A 26,193-nucleotide genomic window follows, 5' to 3' on the forward strand; every position below is an offset into this window, starting at 1 on the left:
GACAAAAGTGTGTGTGTGGTGGGGGGGGGGGGACACAGAAATTACAATTGGCTTTGTGTCCTTAAACATCTCAACGCTGATTTCAAAACTTGTTCCTTATTTTTCTCGCACATAAGATTTGGGAGTTTGTTTTAACCTATATGAGACATTGTTTTTATTATTAATATGAATGCCAGATGTGGTCGAGAAAAAAAGAAGTCAGATTTGGAATCAGTGCACATAATTTAGAAATGTTTGATTAAAACATTTTTATTTTAAAAAAATGTTTACCAGTGTTATTAATGTTAAGATTTGTTTCATTTGAACTCTTTCTGCCCATGCTTTTTTTCCAACAGCAACTTAATCAAAGAGGACATGTTTTGAAGTGGGGAAGGCGAGTTTTTTATTTTTTATTTTTACACAAGAGCAAGAGTGTAATATTAAAACATTTACACCAGGTGGCGGTCGTGGGTTGTCTTAAAGGATGTCTCCATCTTCAAGTGGCATTTGTGCACTTTTAATTCTAACATTTGCCAACAAGAACATTTTTGAGATATTTTCCAAAAAGGGCAACACTAATTGAAAAGTTAACCCAAGTAACAGCAATCAAAAATCAAATGTTTACCTCAGCTAATCTGTGTAAAAACAATCGCACCAAAAAAGGCTATTTGCGTTGCCCTGACTCAACTCATCAAGCTGAGCACTCAAGTGGATCCGACAGTGTTTTTTTAGTCGTTGCCTCAATATGAAATATTTATAATTCATCACTAATATTTGTCCTCGTCCTTCCGTCTCACTCCCCTCGCGCCACCCCGAAATAAAAACTGGCATGACTTTGTCGGAGAGTGTGTGTGTGTGTGGTGAAGGCGGGGGGGGGGGGGGGGGGGATTAATACTTACCAGACGAGACAGCCCTTTGCTCCATACGTTCGCATAGCACTGCTGATCCCGTTTTGAATGGCGCCCTTTGCATTTACATTACATATACTGTACAAAGAAACCTTGAGTACGTCGACAGCGAAGCCGTATTGGATGTGGCAAAATGATGCAAGATATGAATATGCTCATTCCTTGGTGATGTATCATCAAGCAAAAACTCACAAGATTAATACTGATTTCTTTTTGATTGATTGTATGATGTTATTTATCGTTGCTGAGTTTTACGATTTTATTCGCCGAATTTATGGCTAATACTAAAGCCACATCCAATATGGCGGATTGGCGGACAATTCTCAACAATTGCTACAGAATGGAAACGAGTAAGGAAAATAATACTGATAGTCATTTTAGATTTCCAAAGAATTTATGTCTCCCATGAAGTCTTGATTGAAACGGTTCAAATGCCTCTTTAGTTGTAAAATAATGTGCACATTCTCATCGTGTGAAAAGCTGAGACTGTTTAATCAAGGTTTGACTCCCATCCCTTTATTGGGTCATCAAATGACGTGATAAATCCGTAAGGCCGTGTGACTAATATGCTGATTTCCAACTACGGCCAGCCCCAAGGCTGAATAAAAGTGCTGAGGTTGTGGCAGGAAGAGCTTGGTTTTAAGAGTCTGTAGAGGGCCTGCCAAGTAGAGCAAAGTGCGCATGTGCACACGTGAGTCTGGATGGGTAACATCAAGCCAGAGGTTGGCTGAAGAAAGAATCCATTCGTGACTTTCTTGCGTCCTTTTCATTTTCCGCCTTGCCTGCGGCCAGCTTTGTGCCTGGGCCACCGGGCGTTGCTGCTCACCCACAGGGAAGTGGCACACTCAGACTTTGATAACCCTGTTTGCGCAGGCCAAAGTGGGGAGAGTTTCCTCAATGTGGATCTGTTCGCCCTTCAGTGTGTGCGTGAGCTTTGTTTTGGGTTGCTTTTCTATTTGCAGGTGCAGCTTGTGCTGAAGGGACAGAGGGACCTTGAACGCTTATTTTCAACTAAATCTACTGGGGATTCAGGTCCAGTTAAATCAAAGTGCACTCTTATGCGTTCATGATAACAAATACATGCCTTGTGAGGTCATAGGTCCTATAATATAATGTAGTATCGGAGCCAAAACTTTCTCATTTACCTTTACGTGTCGCCATGTGACTGACAGCGCCTATTCTCACCTGCCCAAAAGATGTCAGGCTGGGGAATTGGTATTGACGTCAAAGGATCGGATCATTTTCACAGGTAGGTGTATGAGTACAGATGGACAAAACAGATACTTTTATCGCTGCATCAATGGGATTCCAGGATGTGTGTGTGTATACAGTATATATAGTGTGTATGTATATATATATATCCAAGCATTCAGTGATCCATGTATGTGGCATCGAGTCATAGGCTTTCTTGTAATCAATCTAGTCTGTGCACAGGCGAACCAGCTAGTATATATATATATATATACTAGCTGGTTCGCCGCCTTCCGGGCGGCTCATCAGCTAGTTCCTGCGGAAGGCTGGTAAGGTGGGCCTTTGGCCCACAAAAGTGTTGTTGCTTGGTTCAACTTTTTGTTCATCTTCATTGCTTATCGCGAAAATAAAGAGATGTTTAGCTCTACTAAATAACTAACAATTTCATTGCAATGCTTGTGGGTAGACAACATTTTATCGCTAAGATACCCGCGCGATCGTAGTGAGCCACTGCCTGAGCGACGCAGTGGCGGCGCGGTGAAGTTGGTACTTCACCAGCTGGTTCATTTGTGCTGCCAGGCGCTCATGGAGTGCTGTGAGTTTCTTTAGCCAGTAGGTGTGGACCATGCCTGGTGCTGTCCAGTTCTTCATATCTGAAACTCTTTCCTATATATATATGTGTGTGTACACATACATCAATAAATAGACACGCACACATCGGAAAATGTTCCATTCATTTGTTTGTCCGGCAAACTGCAGAACGCCGGAGTGGACCACCATCTCACAGCATGGATCATAGACTACCTCACAAATCGGCCGCAGTACGTGAGATTGCAAAGCTGTGAGTCGGACCGGCTTCTCTGCAGCACTGGAGCGCCGCAGGGGACTGTTCTGGCTCCATTCCTGTTCATCCTCTACACCTCGGACTTCAGACACGTCACTCCAAACTGCCACCTTCAGAAGTTCTCCGATGACTCTGCGATTGTTGGCCTCATTACAGAAGGGGACGATCGGGAGTAAAGGGGACTGACAAACGACTTTGTGGACTGGTGCCAGCAGAATCTCCTCCAGATCAACCCTAGGAAAACTAAGGAGTTGGTTGTGGTTTTCTGCAGGAAAAGTCCTCACCAGCACCGATGAACATCCAGGGTATGGACATAGAGAGGGTGACCTCCTACAAGTACCTTGGTGTTCTTCTGAACGACAAACTGGACTGGTCTACAAACACGGACACCCTGATTAGGAAAGGACAGAGCCGACTCTTCCTACTCGGGAAACTGAGGTCTTTTGGAGTTCAGGGGTCACTCCTTAAGACGTTCTATAACTCGGTAGTGGCCTCGGCCATCCATTATGGCATTGTCTGCTGGTCAGGCAGCATCTCGGCCCGGGACAGAAAGAGACTGGAGCGACTGGTCAGGAAGGCCAGTTCTGTCCTGGGTTGCTCCCTTGACACTCGGGAGGAGGTGGGCAACAGAAGGATGCTAACTAAGCTAAAAGCTATGATGGCCAGTCCCTCCCACCCCCTCCAGCCCACCCTGACAGCACTTGGTAGCTCCTTCAGCCAGAGACTGTTACACCCGCGCTGCAAGAAGGATAGATACCGACGCTCGTTCCTACCGACTGCTGTCAGGCTGATGAATAAAAAATAACAATCATAATAATAATAATAATAATAATTAAATGATGTGAAGGAAAATTGTAAATAGTACTGTGATTTATCCATTTTGTGTTCATATTGCATTTAATCGAAAGATGTTTGTTGTTTTTTTCTCTTTCTTCTTTCTACATACATTCTTGCTGCTGGAGGCTGTAAATTTCCCCAGTGTGGGACGAATAAAGGATATCTTATCTTATCTTATCTTATCTTATCTTATCTTACAAACTATTTGCTGACTCGAGCTCCCGACCATTGGGAGACTTTGCTGCAAACGTCCGCCAACATCTGGCTCCTTCCTGAATTCCACTCCTACACACACACACACACACACACACACACGCACACACACACACACACACACACACACAGAAACACACACACCCACATTCCAGTTGTCAGATCTCACTGGAGAGAGTGTGGACAAAATGCACTGTGGGGTCATTCGCATGCCACAATCTTAAACATTAAGAGCTCGTGTTCACTTGTTATCTAACAATATATTCAAATTCCACAAAGACTGACTCAGTGATGTGCAGTGAGAGTCGTGATTGGTGAGATGATGATTTAAGGTTAGGTTTAGGGGTTAGGCTTAGCGTTAGGGTTAGGTTTTGGTGTTAGGTGTTAGTTTTAGGGGTTATTTTTCAGGTTAGCTGTTGGGGCTAGGTTTAGGGTTAGAGGTTAGGGGTTAGTGTTAGGGTTACGGTTACAGTTAAAGTTATGGGTTGGGGTAAAGGGTTATCAACCCCCCAAAAATGACCATGTATATTCATTCAGGCATTTTCACAGAAAAAAACGACCATGTATTGTAAGGCTTTTTTTGACCAAAAAATATATGGCCGTTTTTTTTGGCTAAAAACGTCTTACTATACATGGTCGTTTTTTCGGCTAAAAACGCCTTGCGATACATGGTAGTTTTTTTCGGCTAAAAACGCCTTACTATACGTGGTCGTTTTTTGGGGTTGTAAAAACACCATGGTCGTTTTTTTCGGTTAAAAACGCCTTACGATACACTGTCATTTTTTTTCGGCCAAAAACGCCTTACTATACGTGGTCGTTCTTTTAGGCGAAAAACGCCTTACTATACATGGTCGTTTTTTTCGGCTAAAAACGCCTTCCTATACATGGTCGTTCTTTTTGGCGAAAAACGCCTTACTATACATGGTCGTTTTTTAAGGCTAAAAACAACTTAGTATACATGGTCGTTTTTTTGGGCGGTAGAAACGCCATGGTCGTTTTTTTCGGTTAAAAACGCCTTACGATACATTGTCGTTTTTTTCAACTAAAAATGCCTTACTATACATGGTCTTTTTTTCGGCTAAAAACGTCTTACTATACACGGTAGTTTTTTTCGGCTAAAAACGCCTTACTATGTATACCGGTACATGGTCGTTTTTTTCGGCCAAAAACGCCTTATGATACATTGTCATTTTTTTTCGGCCAAAAAACGCCTTACTATACATGGTTGGTTTTTTTTTTTCAGCTAAAAACGCCTTGCTATACATGGTCGTTTTTTTGGGTTGTAAAAACGCCATACTCGTTTTTTTCGGTTAAAAACGCCTTACTATACATTGTCATTTTTTTTCGGCTAAAAACGCCTTGCTATACATGGTCGTTTTTTTCGGCTAAAAACGACTTACTATACATGATCGTTTTTTCGGTTAAAAATGCCTTACGATACATTGTCATTTTTTTTCGGCCAAAAACGCCTTACTATACGTGGTCGTTCTTTTAGGCGAAAAACGCCTTACTATACATGATCGTTTTTTTTCGGTTAAAAACGCCTTACTATACATGGCCGGGTTTTTTTTCGGTTAAAAACGCCTTGCTATACATGTTCGTTTTTTCGGCTAAAAACGCCTTACTATACATGGTCGTTTTTTGGGGGGCTGTAAAAACGCCTTACGATACACGGTCGCTTTTTTCGGCCAAAAACGCCTTACTATGTACATGGTCGTTTTTTTTCGGCAAAAAACACCTTGCTACATGGTCGTTTTTTTCGGCTAAAACGCCTTACTATACATGCCCGTTTTTTTTCGGTTAAAACGCCTTGCTTTACATGGTCGTTTTTTTCGGCTAAAAACGCCTTGCTATACATTGTCATTTTTTTTTCGGCCAAAAACGCCTTACTATACATGATGGGGTTTTTTTGGGGCTGTAAAAACGCCTTACGATACATGTTCGTTTTTTTCGGCTAAAAACGCCTTACTATACATGGTCGTTTTTTTGGGGGCTGTAAAAACGCCTTACGATACATTGTCGTTTTTTTTCAACTAAAAATGCCTTACTATACATGGTAGTTTTTTTCGGCTAAAAACGCCTTACTATGTATACCGGTACATGGTCGTTTTTTTCGGCCAAAAACGCCTTACTATACATGGTCGTTTTTTCGGCTAAAAACGCCTTGCTATACATGGTCGGGTTTTTTTTCGGCCAAAAACACCTTGCTATACATGGTCGTTTTTTTCCCGTCCAAAAACGCCTTACTATACATGATCGTTTTTTTCGGTTAAAAACGCCTTACTATCCATGGCCGGGTTTTTTTTTCGGTTAAAAACGCCTTGCTATACATGGTCGTTTTTTTTCCGTCCAAAAACGCCTTACTATACATGATCGTTTTTTTCGGTTAAAAACGCCTTACTATCCATGGCCGGGTTTTTTTTCGGTTAAAAACGCCTTGCTATATATACATGGTCGTTTTTTTGGGTTGTAAAAACGCCATGGTCTTTTTTTCGGTAAAAAACACCTTACTACACTAAACATGGTCATTTTTTTCGGCCAAAAACTCCTTACTATGTATACAAGGTCGTTCTTTTTGGCTAAAAACGCCTTACTATACATGGTTGTTTTTTGGGGGGCTAAAAACGCCTTACTACATGGTCGTTTTTTGGGCTGTAAAAACGCCTTACTATATATGGTCGTTTTTTGGGTCAAAAAACGCTTAAGTACCCTCTAGAATTCCCAATAAATTTTATTGACTGAATTTATCCAACATGAATCAAAACAACCCCAAGTAGGAGAAAGCTTCCCCTCCTTTTCACTCCTGCTGGAGAGTATACCCAAGGCACCACTCGAGACTTCCAGCTGCAGTCTTATTTCCACAGGCAACATTCCACCGCCACGGGCCGCTTTCTCACTTGGAAAAGTCAGGGAGTGAGTGTGGAGCCGAGCCTGCTCTCCCCTCTGGTTGTCAAAGTGCAGTTTTTGCCTGCCAGCTCAGCTTCGTGCAGGACTTTTTCTCTCTTCTGTGAGCGGGGGAAAAAGATGGCATCCCAGCTGTTGCGAGTCTTGGGGTTTGCTGCACTGCTGATATTCTTGGCGCTTTCAGGTAAGTCCCAACTTTACTTTCCGTTATACTTCTGCGGAGTTTTCACCTCGAGAGCCACAGAAGACATTTGCATCATGTCCTGGACTGAAATGTACTCATGTTTACTTACGTACCCTGACAGAATTGACGGACCTTTGTCTATGACATGACCGATCAGGCAGAAACATTAGTCTTATTTTTCATGGAATTCAATTAAACTGTCGGACATTTCAGACAATCACAATTATGAAACAAAACTAAATAAAGAAAAATGAGACAATACCCATGACAAAACCCCAGAACAAAAAAAAAATCACAAATTCAGCCACAGTATGTAAATTTATAGTAATTAATATTATAATATCAGCAACCTAATAAATATCCACTCACATCCTGTTCTGGGCCCCAAGCCTAAATCTAGAAACCACAGCACAATCAAATTATCTTCTGGTGTTCTAGTCCTTTCATTCTGTTTTGGTTTGTGCTGCACGTCTGAACATGTTAAGGAATCTTGTCGTAAGGGTTCTTTCTTCAATGTAAGTAATTCAAGGAATTAAATTTTTTGCTGCAGGACATTGCAATAATGTGTGATGGTGTCATAGAGCCCGATGATCATTTATAGCATTATAGTATAGTAGGGAGTGATTTTTACTTTTTCGTCCGCAAAGGCTAAATAAAATGACAATTGATTTTAAAATTCTTGTTGTTAATTCACAGCAAAAGAGACACAAAGTGCTTCCGCTGTTTTACATATGTGTGTATGTGTGTGTATGGGAATTTCTCTTCGTATCTTATTCTTAACGTCAAAATAAAGGCATTCTTCTCTCGTGTCAGCACACAAATTAAGAACAGGAGCAGAATCAAATTCCATTGGATATTGCACTACAGCATTTCTTTCTTGTATTTCGTTTTTAAGCAGGCCTTAATAATGTAAACTCTCAAAGTTTTACATTAAATGCACCAATGTGGTTCAAATTGTTTCTCCAGATGGCACAAAGAAAGCCCTCAAGGGACAAAGGAAAAACAAGAGTGGAAAAAGTAACTCGCTACTCATGCTGTGGAAAAAAAAAACTGTTTGCCAAGCTCCTTCAAATAGCACATCCAATACATGTTATTTTTCCATACAGAAGAGAAAAAGAGATGCATTTTTCACCTCTGGTCAAGTTAAATAATGTAACGCTTCAAGTGGAATAAGGCTCAGATTATGCCAAGAAAGGGAGCCATTCCTGAAAGTCATTCAGTGGGGGTGGGGTGGAGTGTGTCCAAAGTGGGGGTGGGCTCGGATGAGGTGGTGTGTGCGTCAGAAGAGTACAACAACGCTGATTGCCATGCTGTAGTACATACAAAAGAAATATGGTGAGATATGAGTTGTCTTTTGTCCGAACAGAAGTGAGGTCAGGTGATGCCAAGAAGCTGCTTAAGATCCTAAGAAAGAGAGATGGTAGGTGTCAACACAAAAGCACGTGACACACAAATTTCTAATGGGTATTCCTTGAACAATTTGTCTTAACAGCACGGCTTCCGTCCAAACACCCAAAGATATTTTTAAAAAATTATAATCATGATAATTATCGCTTTTTGTGGACCACTGTAGTGGCAGGAGTCGCTCGTCCTGTTGCCCCCTTCAAGGCCTCCGTAGCCGTGTCTCCTTCAAAAGCGCAGGAGTTTTTGTCCAAACTGAGCCGACCCAAGAGGAACATTTGGGACCGCAGCAGACCGGACGTGCAGCAATGGATTATGCAGTTTATGTACATGGGCTACGACGAGCAGGTGGGTTGCTTTATTCGCATCCACGTTTGTTTATGATCACCTACGAGGGTGTGAAGTCTGATTGATATAGTGCCCGTGAAGGCACCATGAAGGACGCGTAACGACATTTCATAAAGGGAAATGATTGCAGGGCGGCCCGGTAGTCCAGTGGTTAGCACGTCGGCTTCACAGTGCAGAGGTACCGGGTTCGATTCCAGCTCCGGCCTCCCTGTGTGGAGTTTGCATGTTCTCCCCGGGCCTGCGTGGGTTTTCTGCGGGTGCTCCGGTTTCCTCCCACATTCCAAAAATATGCATGGCAGGATGATTGAACACTCTAAATTGTCCCTAGGTGAGAGACCCCCCGCGACCCTAGTGAGGATCAAGCGGTTAGGAAGATGAATGAATGAATGAATGAAATGATTGCATTAATTGATATGCAGTATGTAACGTAAACTACAGGTAATGTAGTTATATAAACCACATTAAAAAAATGATTCAGCATTAAATCAAACCACCAAGCCAGTCATAACTCGTGGGCTGGAGTACCCGATTAACATGCAAAAGGCGATTTGCTCTCTCACACACACACACACGCACACGTGTGCAGTCGGTGACATTTTCACTCTCTTGGTCGTGGCACTTAAAATGCTAATGCGTTGACAGAGTCGCAATCAGTTTTGCTGCACGGTGCCCTCGCTGGTGAGTTCATAACGGCTGACAACTGGTTTTATTAGCGTTAAGTCTATCAAAAGCTCGATTATTAAATGCAAAGCAGCATGAAGGATGCTAGTTTGATTGATTGGCTTGCAGGCACAAAAGCAAAAGGCCGCCATGGTGATTGTCCATCTTTTGTTTAAAAAAAGTTTTCATTCATATGCGTTTTGTAGCACTTCATGGCTGTTCCCCACTCAGTGTTGATTCTTCAGAACAACAATTTTTTTTTTTATCTCCTTATGTCTGAAACCTGAAATATGGCAAAAAGTTTAAAGGGAGCTAATACTTACGCAAGGCACTGTGTAATGCACTTCACCATTACAGGTGAACTAGCCGAATCGTTTCGCTGTTCACATTGTCGCAGCTAACGCCTGATCAGGGATTGTAAGAGCGTCAGCGGCATGTTGGAGGAGAGAGACTGGCAGAGTCACTGAAAGGTATAAAAGTAGACATCGTCGTTTGATACATGCAAGACTAGTTGTGAGTTTCTGCCCTTTGGCTCCTTGTTTTGAGACAATTAAGTAGGGCAAAAAAATGTACTGAAATGTTGAACATTTGCATTCAGAAGAACAAGCCACAACTTGTTGTGTGCAGCGTATATTCATGGGTGCAGCTTGCGGTTCATATTCACATCTGCATAGAAAGTATTTATTCGTGTACATTTTTTCACATTAATTGTGCGTGCATAGATATTTCTGAGATTGTCATTTGCCGGTACTGTACATTAAGCTGCTTTAAAACTGCCATCTACCCATTGTGGTTGTAATAAAGGCCTATCATAATGCAAATGGAATGTTGGTTGGTATTAAAATTACACTGAAGAAGATTCACACTTGAGACATACAAATCTCCCGCAATGACCCCCTTCACGAATGACCTTTGTCGCCATACTCCTGAAAGGTGAGCGCTGTCAAACCGTTGGCCTTTTCACCCACCATGTTTTCCTGTTCGTGGAGTTTTCTGAAGGCCGCTTTCACCTAACGTCCTTTTAACTCTCCCACAACCTCCCCCCGTCTCTCTCTCTGGCCAGAGGTTGGAGGCAGATCTCTCCTACTGGATGGACTTCGCACGCTCCAACGACCATGGACGTCAGCATCACTATGATGAGAACGCGGCCATTGGCCCGCGTGACCCAGACTCGTACAGACACGGCGCCAATGTTAACTATGACTATTATTAGCAGCTTGCACGCACACGTGCACCTTTCTGCCGGGGGGGGGGGGGGGGGGGGGGGGGGGGGGGTTCTATGCATACTTTTTTTTCATATGCAAAGCAGCTTTCTCCTGCCTTCCTGTGTTCTGCTCACAAATAAAGCCAAAGTACAAGTGAGCTCTTTGTGAAAATCCTGCTTTTCGCTGGCATTGGGCAAAAAAATTAAATAAAAACTGTTTAATACTTTCAAAATATTTCCAGTATTTTACCCCACCATTTGCCCTTGAACGCTTTAGCACCCAAAAATAGTCACGCGACTGACCCGTGGCTAAAGAGGGCCAATTCCTAAAGGGCATTAAAAATGTCATTTCTTTATGTCAGTGAACAGTTTTGACTTTTACTCCGCTTCGCCATGCTGGATTTTACCTATTAAAACAGTGGTTTATCTGCATTAAAAATGCATATAAAAAATGATCCACTATCTAATTGAATACCTCTTCTATAACCAACATGTTATATCGAAGCAATACCGTTACAGTATTTAAGGTCAGAACTTATTACACTGACTGTAACAATCTATTGTAAATTATGTGAAAAAAAGATGAAGGCTCGCATGCATTATTTTGCATTAAATTGTATTTATGAACATCATTATGCTTCAATATGAATATGCAGCCTGCAAAAGGTCTTACATTAAGCCTGTGTAAAAAAAAAAAGTCTGACATTAAAAAACAAGGTTGTGCCACATGTTCTCGTACCAAGAGGCGTTATTGTAAATCGTTTATGAAAATAATTATCTTCACCTCATAAGAATAATATCCATCCTGATGTGCGATGTTGCCCAAAGTGAAGCACGGTGTCACAGTAGCATTTTTTTTCTTCGCCAGGAGACAAGAGAATGGCTTATCTTTGAAAAAAGCACAAAGCACTTGAGAAATGTCACTTGTTTTAAATATCTTAAAAATTGACCCAAAAAAAAAAGACGATAAGACAAATGACAACCGATGATGCTGTAGGCCATTTTAAATACAGTAATTTGCTTGTACAACCTAAAAAGCTCAGACGAGGGAGGCCTCACAGTGCAATTTGCAAACACCTTATCAAGGCAACAATCAAAAGTCTTCTCGCAATAAATATCCCAGAATGCAACTCTGCACACGCGTCAAAAATATTAAGGAGGTCCTGCTTAAATGTGTCGGGGTCGGCCTTTCTTCATGCGGGCCGCTTTGGGTTTGGGGATGTACTGGTTGTTGGCCTGGTGCTCCAGTTCTCTGCTGAAGTACTGGATGGTTTTCTTCAGGCCCTCCTCCAGGGGCACCTGTCAACACACAAACAGTGTGACGCACTCCAGCTGGACTGCTTGTGTAAGACTGACTGCCACCCATGCAATGTAAAAAAAACAAAACTATACAAATTATTACGAAATGCGGACCCAGAGAATTTGATAATGATGATTTAACCTTCAATAGAAGATCAATGGGGCGGGGAGGGAGGGGGTGGGACTAGGGGAGGCACGGTGGCCATCATGCGAAGACACGTGATCGTCGTTGGGTAGGTAGTGTGGGGGATGGAGGGCATACGGCGCATGTTGAAGTGAGGAGCGGTCGATGCCTCTGGATGCGCTGGATGACACCTCCGTCCTGAAATTGTTGCTATAGCAACCTGCCAGATGCTTCCATGATGTGGCCCAGTCTGAACAGGGCCAGATACCATTTGGACACTTAACCCTGGAGAACCCAAGACCTATTTTCCTCTTTGGAAAATGATGAATTTTACATTCAATGACTGCTATATGTTCACTGAACACCAATATATATGTTTTTTTTCAAATATTTAATGCTTTGATCCTAATTTAGGATGAGGGCCAAATGTGACCCTTTGGGATTTAAGGGTAGCATTTGAGTATCAGAATTTATAGGGGCCAAATTTGACCCTGTGGGTTCTCCAGGGTTAAAAGCAGTGTGGACAGTCAACCCCCCCCCCAAAAAAAATAAATGCATAATTTTGAGATTTGAGGAGGAATTTGTTTGGAATCAGATATGCCTGTGTTCCTGAATTTAGCCCAAAAGAATCATTCACGGGTTTTGTTTCTGCAGGGTAGTGCAGCGGGTGCTGTTTTTGTGGATCCTCCGTAGCTTTTGTGACATCACGGTAGAGGTGGAGAGCGCGAAGTTACCAAGTTTTTAAGTGATGGAGCTTGAAAGCGTGAAGTATTTCACATCCAGTATCCGCCATTTTGTGCCTGTACAATTGTTGTAACCTGTGGTAACATTGTGAGCAAAATGAATCGAGACTTATTTTTGCCATGATGAAATTCAAAACATGCCAATGAACGTGACTACTTTTCTTTGTTCAACGCTTTGATTGACTGTCAGGGAAGTATCTCCGAAGCAGATACTAGTTTGTGGAATCTTAAGCCTTTCATGCACCCTGTAAGCTGATAATATAAACTGTCCACTGGAGTCACCGCTGTCCCTGAAAGGGTTAAGATAAGTTACTGGCAACGTGATATCATGTTTACAGGGGTTCATACCACTGGTTCCCAGGCCAGCATCATCTTGGCTTTTCGGATGTCAGGCTTCCGCCTTTGTGGGTCATCCTGGGCCTCAGGAAGAAACTGGATCTGACTTCTGCTCACTGTGGGAGTGGACAAAATAGGTTTGAAATGACCGAAACATTAAGACCCCCTTACTTGGTGTGCAAACAAGTATACAAACAATTCCGTAAAATCCTATTCTTGCTGAGTGGTGTGGAAGAGGGGAGCACTGAGCTTCATTATTATATTATCACATTATTATGATGCACTGAGCTTCATTATTATATTATCTTATCACATTATTATGATGTGAAAGACAATTGTAAATAGCACTGCGATTTATCCATTTTGTCTTTATATTGCACTTAATTGAACGGTGTTTGTTGTTTTTTTTCTTCTTTCTTCTTTCTACCTACATTCTTGCTGCTGGAGGCTGTAAATTTCCCCAGTGTGGGACAAATAAAGGATATGTTATCTTATCTTATATATTTTAAACAGTCCAACCTTGGAGTGACTCTATTGTGTAGGATGAACAAAATAATTACAGAACAGAACATGGTTGCTGCGCTGGTTTTGTGGATTTGCATCCAAACCACAGATTGACTATAGATGTAGACACTTGACTCAAGATGAGCCAAATGTGAGTTCAACGCATGCCCTCTCGAACAGATGGCAACCCACCCACAGTTGAATCAATCTGGATTCCAACGGCACGAGTGAGACAGAGAGGAACATTTTGGGATTTGAATTCCTCTTTAAATGCACATTCACATCATCACCGGCTGTTGTTAGTGGCTCAGTATAAGAGCACTTCCACACAGTGAAACCGTAGAGGAGATGGCAATTGAGTCAGCATTCTTTGGAATCGGGCACCATAGCATCTGGCGCTGTCATTTGGCCAGCTGTTTTGTATAGCTACCGTATTCTCCGCACTCTAAGGCACACGTAAAAACATTCAATTTTCTCAAAAGCCGACAGTGCGCCTTAGAATCCGATGCGCCTTATATGTGGATCAATATTCAGATTTCCTGGAGGTCGTATTTGAAATGTTCTGGAAAGTGCTTTGCTACAGCGCTATATAAATAAAGCTGTATTGTATTGTATTCCCTTTAACGTAGCTCCATCTAGTGGATGCATACTGCAATCTCAGCCACTATTGTCACTTCTATGTGCCTTGTAATGCGGTGCACCGCCTTATACGCCGAAGTGCCATATAGTGCAGAAAATACGTTACTAAAATGAGAATTTCACCGCTGTGCCTTTGCAGTGCAGCAATCCATATCATATTAATGAGTGTAGTATGATTTGAACAGTCAACATCTTTAAACCTTCAAGGACTTCATCCTTTTCTGCACAAAGCGCATCTTAATACAGAGGGAGAAGGGTGCGAGGGTGGGACAGACCCAGCACCGAGATAGCGGGGCTCGAGACAGCCCGCACATCCGATGACAAATATCGATCGATCCGGCACCCTTACCGACTAGACTTTTGATGAGCTGAGCGAACTTCAGTATGGTATGCTCCTCTGGGTTCCCCTGTAGATTGAAAACACATTTGGGTGTTGGTTTAAGGTTACAGTTTGGTGTGCCAAAGGTTTAATGTAAAATGTAGTGGCTCAAGAAGAGGAACTCACCAGATTGACCGGACTGCTGATGTTACTGTTCATCAACAGCACCATGCCGTTAACCAGGTCACTGGAATTCCAATCACACATAGAAATGAATTTACAATGGGCTCCATTCATGTGAATTCTATAGCGGGGGGCCTCGCTTCATGGGAGTGACGTTCCCTCCCAAATTCTTTTGCTTCATCCTAATAACAGAAGCTTCCATATGTCGGGACAGAAATGTTTCATTCGAGCTTCCCCCCCCCCCCCCCCCATTTAAAAATTCACAATGGGCAAAGGTGAGACGCGGCACAGTGAGCATGTATTCACTCTCTCCGATATGCTGAACACCAATTTCTATCCATGTTGCTCCACGAGGGCACGAGCAAGAACTTTGAAGACGATCTTGGGCGGAATCTAATAATTCAACCGGCTTTATACGGTGTAACCTCTCAAGTCAAATATTCTTGTGGTTGAACCTTCAGAATTTAAACGAAACTCGGAAATTGTGGTTAATTTTTTTTTTTTTTAATCACACGGAGAAAACAGCCATCTAATAAATAACGAGACAATCTACATAAAAGGAGAAGCGCAGCTTCAGGAAAGGGAGAAGTATTGAACAGTTGAGATTCGGGTCAACAGGCTCAAAAAGCTCAGCAAGACGGGACCTAGCAAACTGGGGTGCATTTGTAAGACTGCTTTAAAATTTGAGCAATGACTCCGGGGTCTGGAGGTTTTACTGTGATCGAACGTTAAGAAACGGGCTTGAGCACCGATGAGGAACGAGGAAAGTGCGTCGTGCAAAAATAACCCCAAGAAACCGAGAGTCGATAAGTCCTTACACGTGGCGGTTTATTATTGTTGCTGCCAAAACGTGAACGCAGCTTGTCAACTTGTCATCGATGGGCTTAAGGCATGCTGCAGGTTGGGGAGCGTGATTGGCATTTACAAACATGTACACAGGGGAGCAAACAAAGCGTGAGGGAAAGCATGATCAATCAATCGTGTATTCTAACTGCTATTTTGGACCTTGAGGCTTGTGCATCAAAGCAGGTTTTGATCCATTTGGTGGTGTATGTGGAATGCCATGTTGTAGAATTTTTCAATTAAGTGTGATGCGGGATTCTTTCAGATGAAGAACGAAGGAAAAGAGAGTGCAACCTAAAAATGCAAACAGCTCTGCAATCGTACTCTTCTAAGTTGCATTCGCAAACCTCCAATCGTTTTGACTTTTTCTTGGGCTTTGCAGTCAACCTTTTATTGCGCCACGTGCCGGTGCACTCTTGAGCTACTCCACAAACTAGTTCACGGGCTTCAAATGCCATCATTTGTGTAAACAGTCATATGAACAACACTTTGGGTTATAAATATGAAAAAAAAATTCAAGGAAGGACTGATACCAAATGAGCATGCCTTCTTGTGCCGTTTGTAACCTCAAACTGTCATACATTATGTCCCGACCGCCGGGAACTGAGCATCCCGCACTCTTTGGACAGATCAAAGGTTGAACACTCAAGGAAGTAAGGAAGTCTACTCGAGTTGGTTAATTTCCACAAAGTCACATGTTACATCATTAACTCTCTCAGTCTACAGCAGCAACAAAATTAAATAAAGTGTTTTATTGCACAAAATAAATGTTTCAGAAAAGAACTGTACACAGTTCAATATAAAATAAAGCATTATAATAATAAAATAATATTAATAATATATAAAATATATAAATGTAAATTTAGATAAATAATACATGATCCCATTGGGAAATACATGATCCCATTCATGAATCAAAGGGAAAATTGCGTTCCTCTATGAAACGCCTGAGCATCTGTCATTTACTTTCACACAAATGAAATTTGTCAACACAAATATAGCCTTCACGGGGTACATTTATTTGCAGAGATGCAACGGAATCCTTATTTACGACATGCTTTTTGGTGGCTGGAGCACAAGAATCAAAGTGGAACTGACAAACGTTAAGTGTCACGCCAGTGGACATACCAAACAGGATTGAATTCGAGAAGAATGTTCCCTCCTTACCTTACGTACTGGAAGGCTCTTGTTTGGGAACCGGTGCCATAAACCTAGCGCAACAACAAAAGATTAATTAGCACGGCGCGACATGGGTAGACATGCATTGAATTACACACGCATCAGTTGATTACGTTTGCCTTGATCAGGAGTAATTGCATTTGACATTCACTTAAATTGGAAGACAACGTTGTTTACTAATGTTGCAGCTAGACTGGTTTCGAGTTACCGTATGCCTTTTGAATAATAAGAAATCAAGTATGAACACAGCTTCACGCAGGAATGCTCTTTCCACTCGGTACAGAACTTCATAGGAACAAACAGGACTCGCTCAATCGTGATATCGCATGCAGTGATACACGACTGGAAAAGAAAAGAGATTTTGCGACACTGGAGTGGTCACCACGCACTTTACAGAAAAAGTCACAATATTCGGTGTAGGGTGCAGTCAACGTCTAGAGGCTTTTTGGACACATTTTCAGTTGGGATTCATTCAACATTAAAATATTTTTTAAAAAATTGTGCAGACATTTCTTGTCATATAACAGAATTTTATATTAATGCACATGAAAAGTTGGGGATTTTTTGGGAAGAATGTGCAAGGGACTTATTAAGCATTTCGTCCTTTGTGTTAAAACAAATACTAATTTTGATGATCCGCACCTGTCATTAAAAAAAAAAAAAGATTACTAAATAAAAGGAATTAGAGAAGCGAGCCAATACATTTTCCGTGCAGTGTATTTCAGCAGTAGGGTGCAAAAAATAAGAAAAAAAAATCAAAATCTTGGAGGGGGTGATTGGTGGCTCTTACTGTGAGTGCTTCCCCCTGGAGAGCCTGCAGGATGAAGTTACTGACAACTCGCCCATCATTCATGTGCATTCGGGAGCCGAACGTGTTGAAGATTCTCGCCACTCGAACCTCCACTCCTTCCTGGAAGCACAGAAAATACAGCCGATCCCTTGAAAAGAGGTGCCATATTGCTGCCAATTATCCAGGTTTTTCATCTTTTCGTCATGTATTCAGTGAAATTTGATTCAATGCCCCCCCCCCCACACACACACTTTTCAATGAAATGAGAGCTTCACACCAATAAAATGTTAAATATAGATTTCGTAAGAGCCATTTGCTCTTGAGAACAATATGCGTTCACGCTCGACAAAACGAGATCACGTGCTTCACACGCAACTTTGCTTTTTGAAAATCGTTAGCCTTCGCAGGTGGACGTCATGTATCACTGCTCACATTTCAGTGGCTGAGAAACATGAATAAAAACATGAAAATTATGCAGAGCGCTCAGCTAAATGGTGAATTTGTAGACCGATGGTGGCCAAATGTATTCGGCGCAATGAAGGAGAGCAGACACAATGGAGACAAGGTGCTGAAAAGGTCATCTAAATTGAGCTTGTAATATTTTATGCATTCATGCACGACTGCATAGTCAGACACGTGCTTCCACATCATAGTGTGTGAATGTGGGAGGGTAAGCGATATTATATTAACAGTGTTCAAAAAATGAGAACAATTTTTGGAATAGCCATATCAATGTGGCGTTAATGTAGAATTGCGTTGCTTGACTGGAACCTGGACTCTGTCCCATCGTACTGCTTATCCTCACTAGTCTCGTGAGTGGTCTCCCTCTTAAAGTATTTACCTTACAATCCTCTCAGCTTTACATGTCTTTTTGACCACACCTTACATGTTTTTTATGCGATTGATTGTGTAAATATAGTCGCCACGTGTAAATGTTAATGGATTTTGATGACATGACTGGGCAATAGATGAACGACACGATAATTTTGTCCCGGCTCACCGGTGACTGACAGTTGATTATCGAAAGCAGGATGCTTCCAAGAATGATCCCAATGAGTGTTGAAAAATAAATAAATAAATAAATACATAACGAGCAGCTGAGTAAGGACCAGAGGCTGAGGCCGATAAATAAATATCACTTGCCCGAAGCAAAGGCAAAAGAAGTCAATCACATCAGCCTATTAAAGGCTGACATCAATCACATTTTCTGCCGCAAACACTGCCGCGTTTTGTGCGTGTCAATCAACCTCCCGTTCAAAGTTACAAAAACAAATGCAACTTTGAGTGTGAACGAGCACATGAAAAGATCGATTTCACAAAATAAATAAGTACATAAGATTCTGAATCGGATATCACGCCCCTACAGGGTGAATATAGCCTCCGAGTTGCCACAGGCAATTCAATCAGACTGCAGTGGCCCAGTTAAAAGGATATGAATACATTCCAAATTCTTTTTTTTAAAATTGTTGTTGACGTCATCCTTTCTGATATATATATATATATTTTTTAAAGTGATATGACAGAGTTTCTGGGTGCAGGACTACTAATTTTTGTAATGTAACTTTAAAAAAAAAATCACAGAAATAAAGCAAAAACACTATTTGATGAAAAAAATTGAGCCCTGAAAATCAACAATGGCTACAGGCATATCTGATTCCAAATAGATTCCTCCTCAAATTAAATTTTTAGGGCTGCCTGTCCACAATATATTTACAAAGTGTCCAGCTGGGATCTGGCCCTTTTCAGTACCAATTAACCGCAAAAAACGAGGGATGACTGTATAAGTAAATCTGTTCAGGGGCACGCGGTGTTGAAAATGGATTGATGTATAACTGAGTGCAATGATACCTGCTTCATGTAGGCGTAACACATGGTCTCGGCAACACGTTTCCCTTCATCATAGCATGCTCGAGGACCGATGGGATTTACGTGGCCCCAATACTCTTCATTTTGGGGGTGCACCTCAGGGTCTGCAGGAAGAACATTTCAGTCACTAATGGTTTAGCAATTCTGAAAGCAATCCCCTCAGGTGACTACCAAAAATAATAATAATAATAATATGATGGGTGATGAGTACTTTATAATGTGACACAATAATGAAAAGTGACTCTTACCTCCGTAAACTTCCGAGGTAGAAGCCAAGAGAAGCCTGGCGCCCACTCGTTTGGCCAAACCTAAGCGATAAAACAACAGCCTTTGTTTATGAGGCACAAAGAAGTAACTTTGCAATGAATCGTGAATGGATGGAGGAATAACACGTGGGCCAGAGGGCACCAACATCTAGCAAGGCTGCATAATCAGCAAATGCATTCCCAATGCACAACCGCTTTATAGCTTTCTAACCAAGAATAGTTCACTTTGTCCAGGCTAATGCTCTTTTTATAACCCATTCAACAAATTTGAACAGTACAGTATTACCGTATTTCCACATGAAAAGGAACATTGGATTATAAGATAAGATAAGATAAGATATCCTTTATTCGTCCCACACTGGGGAAATTTACAGCCTCCAGCAGCAAGAATGTATGTAGAAAGAAGAAAGGAGAAAGAGAAAAAAACAACAACAAACATCTTTCAAATAAATACAACGCAGTTAAATATAACGCGTACCTTCAATGAATGGCTTATTTTTCTTCATTTTTTAAAAATATATCGGGCTTGTTCAACTACATAACCCATCGCCTTAAATTTTAACTCTGCGTTGTAAGCAAGTCTCTTGCAAGGAGCCATTTTGGGGTCTTGATGCAGTATAATATACAGCAAGCCACGAAATATATATAATATATATATATAATGTTTCGTAATATTTTAAGGCACGCTGTCAACTTTTCAGAAAATGGAATAATAATAATAATAATAATAATAATACATTTTATTTATAAGCGCGTTTCACAACACTCATGGACACTTTACAATCAAGAGCAAAACAATAAAATCACAGAAGGGTTTTAGGGGTGCCTTTTAGGTGCAGAAAATATGGTAATCCATTTAAGACTCACCGAGCATATTGAGAGTGCCGATGGTGTTGGTCTTGATGGTTTTGATGGGGTTGTACATGTAATTGGGGGGAGAGGCTGGAGAGGCCAAGTGGTAGATCTGATCCACTGCCGCAAGAGAAAAAGCAAAGTGTGACTTGGCTCAACAGTCAACTGGCAATCAAATACCACGACTATATAAGCGGCTTCGTCGAGTTGCAAGAGATGGGCAAATGGCGGCCCATTCATGGCTTTTTAATATACCATCTCGCGTCATCACAACAACATATAAAGGTCTGGATGCCAGTTACCGGTATACTGGAGATGACAGGTTAGCTTACCGCTAGCTAGCTGTAATTGACAGGGTCTGAGTGATTTAAGTGGCCAAAATGACTCGACAGATTGGTCATTCTCACGGGCTCACAGTTAATCTAAACAGCTTTGGTTCCTTCGGCCGAGGTGGTCCAATTCTGATCCCAAGGTGCAAAGTGTGGGGCCGGGAAAAAAAATCCAATTACTTTTTGTCGTTCCCTCACCCTCAATGTAGAGTGGCTCCACCACATCATGATTGATGAGCTCAAAGTTTTCATGGCCGAGCCAGTGCTCCACATTCCTTTTTCTGCCGGTGAAAAAGTTGTCCACCACAGTCACCTCGTGGCCATCCATCATCAGCTTGTCAGTCAGGTGGGAACCCACGAAACCCGCACCACCAGTAATCTAGGAAAAAAAACAACACATTTTTAATACAAATCAAGAAGTGGGCTACAACGCAAAGTCATAAGCGGAAAAATGGCATGCCTACGCCATAAAATTGTCAACGTGACAAATGTGTAACAGTTCAATATCCATTAAAAAGAAGAAACAAGTGCAAACAGGAAAGCATATCTATCTAGCTGTCTTACTTTTCTAAAGATAAGCCACAGCAAAACCAGCATGCTGCTCCCCCAAAAAATACAAACTATCAAAGTAACCCCATGCTCCAGCCCCTCTCAAAGTGCGAGTGCACATTTTGTTTGTCTTACATACCAGAATCCTCTTTCGATCCTTCTCTGACAGAAATTTCACAGGAGGGTATTTTTGAGAAAAACTGTAGAAGAGAAGATAAAAAACAAAACAAAAAAACCCACTTGTTACGCTGAAAATCTGTTAAGGGGGAGGGAAGAGTCTGCAAGACTGAAATAAAAACCCTGCGATAAACACTTGTAACGTATCCTATATAAAATCACCCAGCCTAAATATTGTTTGCTGAAGCCGTAACACATGAATATATATTTGCTTACCTTTTGAGTCATTTTCATCTGATAAATTTGTGCTAAACTGCTTTGGGGCTCCTATTGTGCTGTACGTATAAATGATAGGTAAGGAAAAAACAACAACAACAAACACAAACCTCTGCTCCAAATCACGAATCTGGTCACGTAGTGGAGCCACAGCCTGAAACGAAACGACAAGTACATGCCATCAGATCACATTTGAAAAATGTATTTGTCAGGAAGAAAAATGTGTAACAGTCAGGGTTCAGACATTTAAAAAAAAACATAGATGTCGGTAGACCCTTTTCAATGTGTTCTGGAATACGACATATTGTATAGTGCTATCTATGTATTTCAATATAGCGTGTGTTTGTACTCTTTATTCATTCATTACATAGCTTGAACGTAATGGACCATTCAAGAAGTTAATTGATAAAGACCCCGGGCACGCAATCCAAATCAAACAAGTATGGCTTCACCAGAAGAAAGTTGTTGGAACATGCAAAAGGTGGCATTGCTATCCGACACATTAGGTGCTCTCCAACAAGGAACCCCGCAGAAACAGCGGTGCTGCCAGTCATCCGGGAGTTCACACGATTCTATGGTTTTGTTGCAGACAGGAAATAGCTGACGGCATTCAGGTGGCTTCGCAATATCCCAAATGTGAAAAGATGTAAACCTGGCATCTTATTTTGAAGGCACATTTAAACATTATCATAGCGACCAGAGAGTGTTGCGGCCAGATAGGACGTTCCTCATGTCATGATTCGTGTTTATTATTCTGTTTAGAAAATACCGCAGTTTTCATGCAGGCCATATCATATTATTTTGTTATATTTATCAGTCACACCTTAAAAGGCCTGTTCCTGAATATATTGCCTGACATCAAACTGGTCCGTTGAGCAAAAAAGGTCGGGGGCCTTTGTCTTAGACTTTTTTTTATTTTTAGAATAAATACTTCATGGACTGATCGCGAAACAGCAGTAGATAAAGAAGACAGGCACATCCAAATATAAAGTTTTGACATTTTGGGTATGTTTTTAAATAATTTAACACCACAGTTAGTTTTTTTTTAAATGGCAGAAACACCGGCTATTTTTTTGTGTGTCTTTCAGTTTCTATCATATATTTGTTTTGAGACACCACTGCGGGAGCGCAGCATGGTTCCGTTCAACAATAAACCATGTGACCGCTCTTATCACGATCATTATGCAGAAGTGTCATTTATAGCTCACACTAATGCTCGGGGGTGACTTCAAAGCAGCGGGATATTTGAATATGAGATGACCAGATATATTTCAATTTACCTACATTGCTTTAAACCATAAGGTTACCACGATAAGGGAAAACGGCAGCACTGTGATAAGCCAGCCGGAAAGTGATTAAAATTTGTGTTAGAGTCTGGCACACAAACAAACAGGCTGACATCAAATAGCGCTACGCGGGATGTGGCTAATAGTAGAGGGAAGTAATTATATGGTGTAAAATACATGGAGGGTGGTTCTTTACTTTTTTTAGATCACCGTACACGTGACAGCAAATGGTCAGGTGAACGCAGGGAGATAAATGCCACCGAAACTCACCTCATTAATCTTCTGCTCAATCTCCATCTCCCCGTATTCTTTGATCGATCTACGACGAGGGAGACATCAAGCACAAGGAGACCAGTGGCTATGAGCGGTTGGATAATGACAGTCATAATCACAAGCAGAGTTGAGGGGAATAAAGTGGCACAACGTTTACGCAGAGGAACCTAAAACTTTACCTCACAGTTGTGTATTTGGCCCAGACAGCTGAAAAAGAAGAGAGATACTATTCAACATATTAGAACCAACCAGCCCAATCATCCATCCATATCAAAAGGCCCGTGTATGTCTAAATGTGGTTTTAAGGTTTGATTTAGCTGGTGCGGGTTTAATCAGGTGCGTGTTGTAGTCCTGAACTGACGGCACATAACCCATATTTCGGCAAAAATCATCGGAGCACTCGTTGAAAGCATTGCTGGGATTACAAGTGACAATGCCAAAGGCTGATGAGCTGCCCGACACGCCGTCTTGATGTTGGTTTTGTTTTGGAGTGGCTTGACACATAGAATTCCACAGCTGCAGCACGTCATGCAGACGTCTGCATGTGGTGGTGCTTGATGCGCTGACAACAGCCTCAGTACACTGCTTATGACGCTCCCCCAGATTTGTGAATCGCCAATGCTTTACGATCCTCTCCAGGCGGTGGTCACCCTTTTGTGCATCACTATCTTGCCACTCCCACATCAATAACATTACCCGGTCCGCATATTTCCACCTGCGTAACATCAACCGTCTCCGTCCCTCTCTCACTCCTCACACTACTGCTATCCTTGTTCACAGTCTCGTCACCTCCCACATCGACTACTGCAATCCACTTCTTTTCGGCGTTCATCTCAAATTTCTCCATAAACTTCAACTTGTTCAGAATTCAGCAGCCCGGATCATTACGAGAACCCACTCCATCACATCACCCCCATCCTCCGACAGCTCCACTGGGTCCCTGTTAAATTTAGAATAAATTTCAAAATACTTCTTTATACAATCAACGGCATCCATAACCTTGCCCCCCCCCCTCTATCAGATCTTCTTCAGATTTCCATTCCTTTTCGCTCACTCAGGTCTTCATCCTCCCTCCACCTCTCTATACCCTCTGCCCGTCTCAGCACAATAGGGTGCAGAGCCTTCAGCCACTCTGCCCCCAAACTCTGGAACTCACTTCCACCCAATATTCGTAACATTGATTCTCTTCCCACATTAAATGTATCTCTTTTTGTATTTATAATTTTATCTTTGGTTTTATTGTTTGCTCTTGCTTGTAAAGTGTCCTTGAGTGTTGTGAAAGGCGCTTACAAATAAAATGTATTATTACTATTTTTATTACCATTATCTTTTCCATCCCTATTCCCCCCCTTCTATTTAACATTATATACATATATTTTAATACAGTGATGCGTGAGTGTCCGGCCCAGAGGATGTCAAAGATGGTTTTCTGCACATATTTCTAGAACCTGCTAAACCATACTTTGCCATTTTTAAGGAGGGATTTCAAATATGGCAAGGCAGAATGGCTCAGGTGGGAGTTCAATCCCCGGCCAATGTGACCATGTCTAAGGGTCCTTGAGCAAGATACTGAAATTGAAATAAATAAAGGTGTGAAATACTTCTCCTTGTGTGTGGTAAACTAATAAAAGTGTACAGGATTCAGACTTTGATGGGCAGAGCTGGTGGTGGTGACGTTTCCGTGACTATTTTGTTTGTTTATTGAGCATATAAAATATACAACACTGCAACAAGTTGGCAAAATCAAAGACAATGTAATAAATGAGCAACTTGTACATAATATGTCTGCAAATTACATTATTTGGGTTTGGAGTTGTGTTGATATTGGTGCGCAGCAAAATATGATATATACAATATAAAGTATCATACTTAAAGGAAGCAGTGTCTGGTTAAGTCAAGCAAGGTGCTCTATTATCTTAAAGTAGCGATTTTGGAGGCTCAGTGAGACAATACACAGCGATACGACCATCATGTTTAGAAGGGATGACAAAGGCAAATAAGAAGGAAACGTTTTACTCACAGGCAATGTAGGCAACCAAGGCCAGGGCAAAAAGTAGCTTAACCATTCTTCTGTTTGATCCTGATAACATCCAGATGACTCGCTTCATCCTCCGCGACGTGCAACGAGTCTCGCATGCGTTCGACTAGAGCATGTTGGCTTGATATGTCGGTCCGCGAGCTTTGTAAAGTATTCGCCTTCGGGGCTTTCAATTTAAACAGCGTCACAACTCGTTGTCAGGCTTTTCATTTAAGGAGTCCCACACGTTGTAGATAGGCGAGTTAGCTGCTGCTGCGTTAACACCAATCAGAAACAGTTTACGTGGCTAACCGAATAACTCACACAAGTAACATTACGTGGTCAAGAGCCAGGTGTTAACGCTGTTTAGTGTCATTATTACGACATTTGCCGTCTACCTGCGTTTACCCCCTGCTTACTCAGAGATTTCAAACATTAGCGGGCATATTTTTAGGCAATATTTGGAACCTTTGACGCCAGAGAGGGGCAAAATGTACACACCGCAGCCAACGAACAGTTAGCATTCGGCTAGCCAATTTGGACCATTAAAGCAGCGTCCAAGCTACTAACACGAGAAAACAATAGTTGACGCTACCTATATGTTAAACGTTTCGCGTCATTAAAAAATATTTAAAAGTGACACGTTACAACTTGTTCGAATGTATTTCAGCCGGTCAACTTCCTGTACACAAGTAGTGTTTTTTTCTTCGTGGAGATAAATAGCTGTTGA

General features: G+C 41.6%; 2 protein-coding genes across 3 annotated transcripts; one reads left to right on the forward strand and one right to left on the reverse strand.

Annotated features, from left to right (window-relative positions):
• Positions 1 to 6,912: 6,912 nt before the first annotated feature.
• On the forward strand, positions 6,913 to 10,715 carry ecrg4a (ECRG4 augurin precursor a). Its single transcript, XM_052082333.1, has 4 exons — positions 6,913 to 7,060; positions 8,427 to 8,480; positions 8,634 to 8,809; positions 10,533 to 10,715. The coding sequence occupies exons 1-4, from the start codon at positions 6,997 to 6,999 to the stop codon at positions 10,680 to 10,682; spliced, it is 444 nt and encodes a 147-aa protein (XP_051938293.1). The 5' UTR covers positions 6,913 to 6,996; the 3' UTR covers positions 10,683 to 10,715.
• A 557-nt stretch (positions 10,716 to 11,272) lies between these two features.
• Positions 11,273 to 26,193, reverse strand: uxs1 (UDP-glucuronate decarboxylase 1). Of its 2 annotated transcripts, XM_052082269.1 has the most exons (15): positions 25,467 to 26,193; positions 23,626 to 23,653; positions 23,444 to 23,492; positions 21,998 to 22,041; positions 21,634 to 21,694; positions 21,144 to 21,324; positions 20,632 to 20,736; positions 19,747 to 19,806; positions 19,481 to 19,602; positions 17,633 to 17,752; positions 16,831 to 16,874; positions 14,824 to 14,884; positions 14,668 to 14,725; positions 13,188 to 13,291; positions 11,273 to 11,972 (listed from the first exon to the last, which is right to left on the reverse strand). In XM_052082269.1, the coding sequence occupies exons 1-15, from the start codon at positions 25,552 to 25,554 to the stop codon at positions 11,841 to 11,843; spliced, it is 1,257 nt and encodes a 418-aa protein (XP_051938229.1). In that variant the 5' UTR covers positions 25,555 to 26,193; the 3' UTR covers positions 11,273 to 11,840. The 2 variants fall into 2 exon arrangements, with proteins under 2 accessions (XP_051938229.1, XP_051938230.1); XM_052082270.1 differs by lacking the exons at positions 21,634 to 21,694; positions 25,467 to 26,193 and having other exon boundaries at positions 23,626 to 23,659.

This window comes from Hippocampus zosterae, chromosome 12, assembly GCF_025434085.1.
Source record: "Hippocampus zosterae strain Florida chromosome 12, ASM2543408v3, whole genome shotgun sequence".
NCBI classification, from domain to species: Eukaryota; Metazoa; Chordata; class Actinopteri; order Syngnathiformes; family Syngnathidae; genus Hippocampus; species Hippocampus zosterae.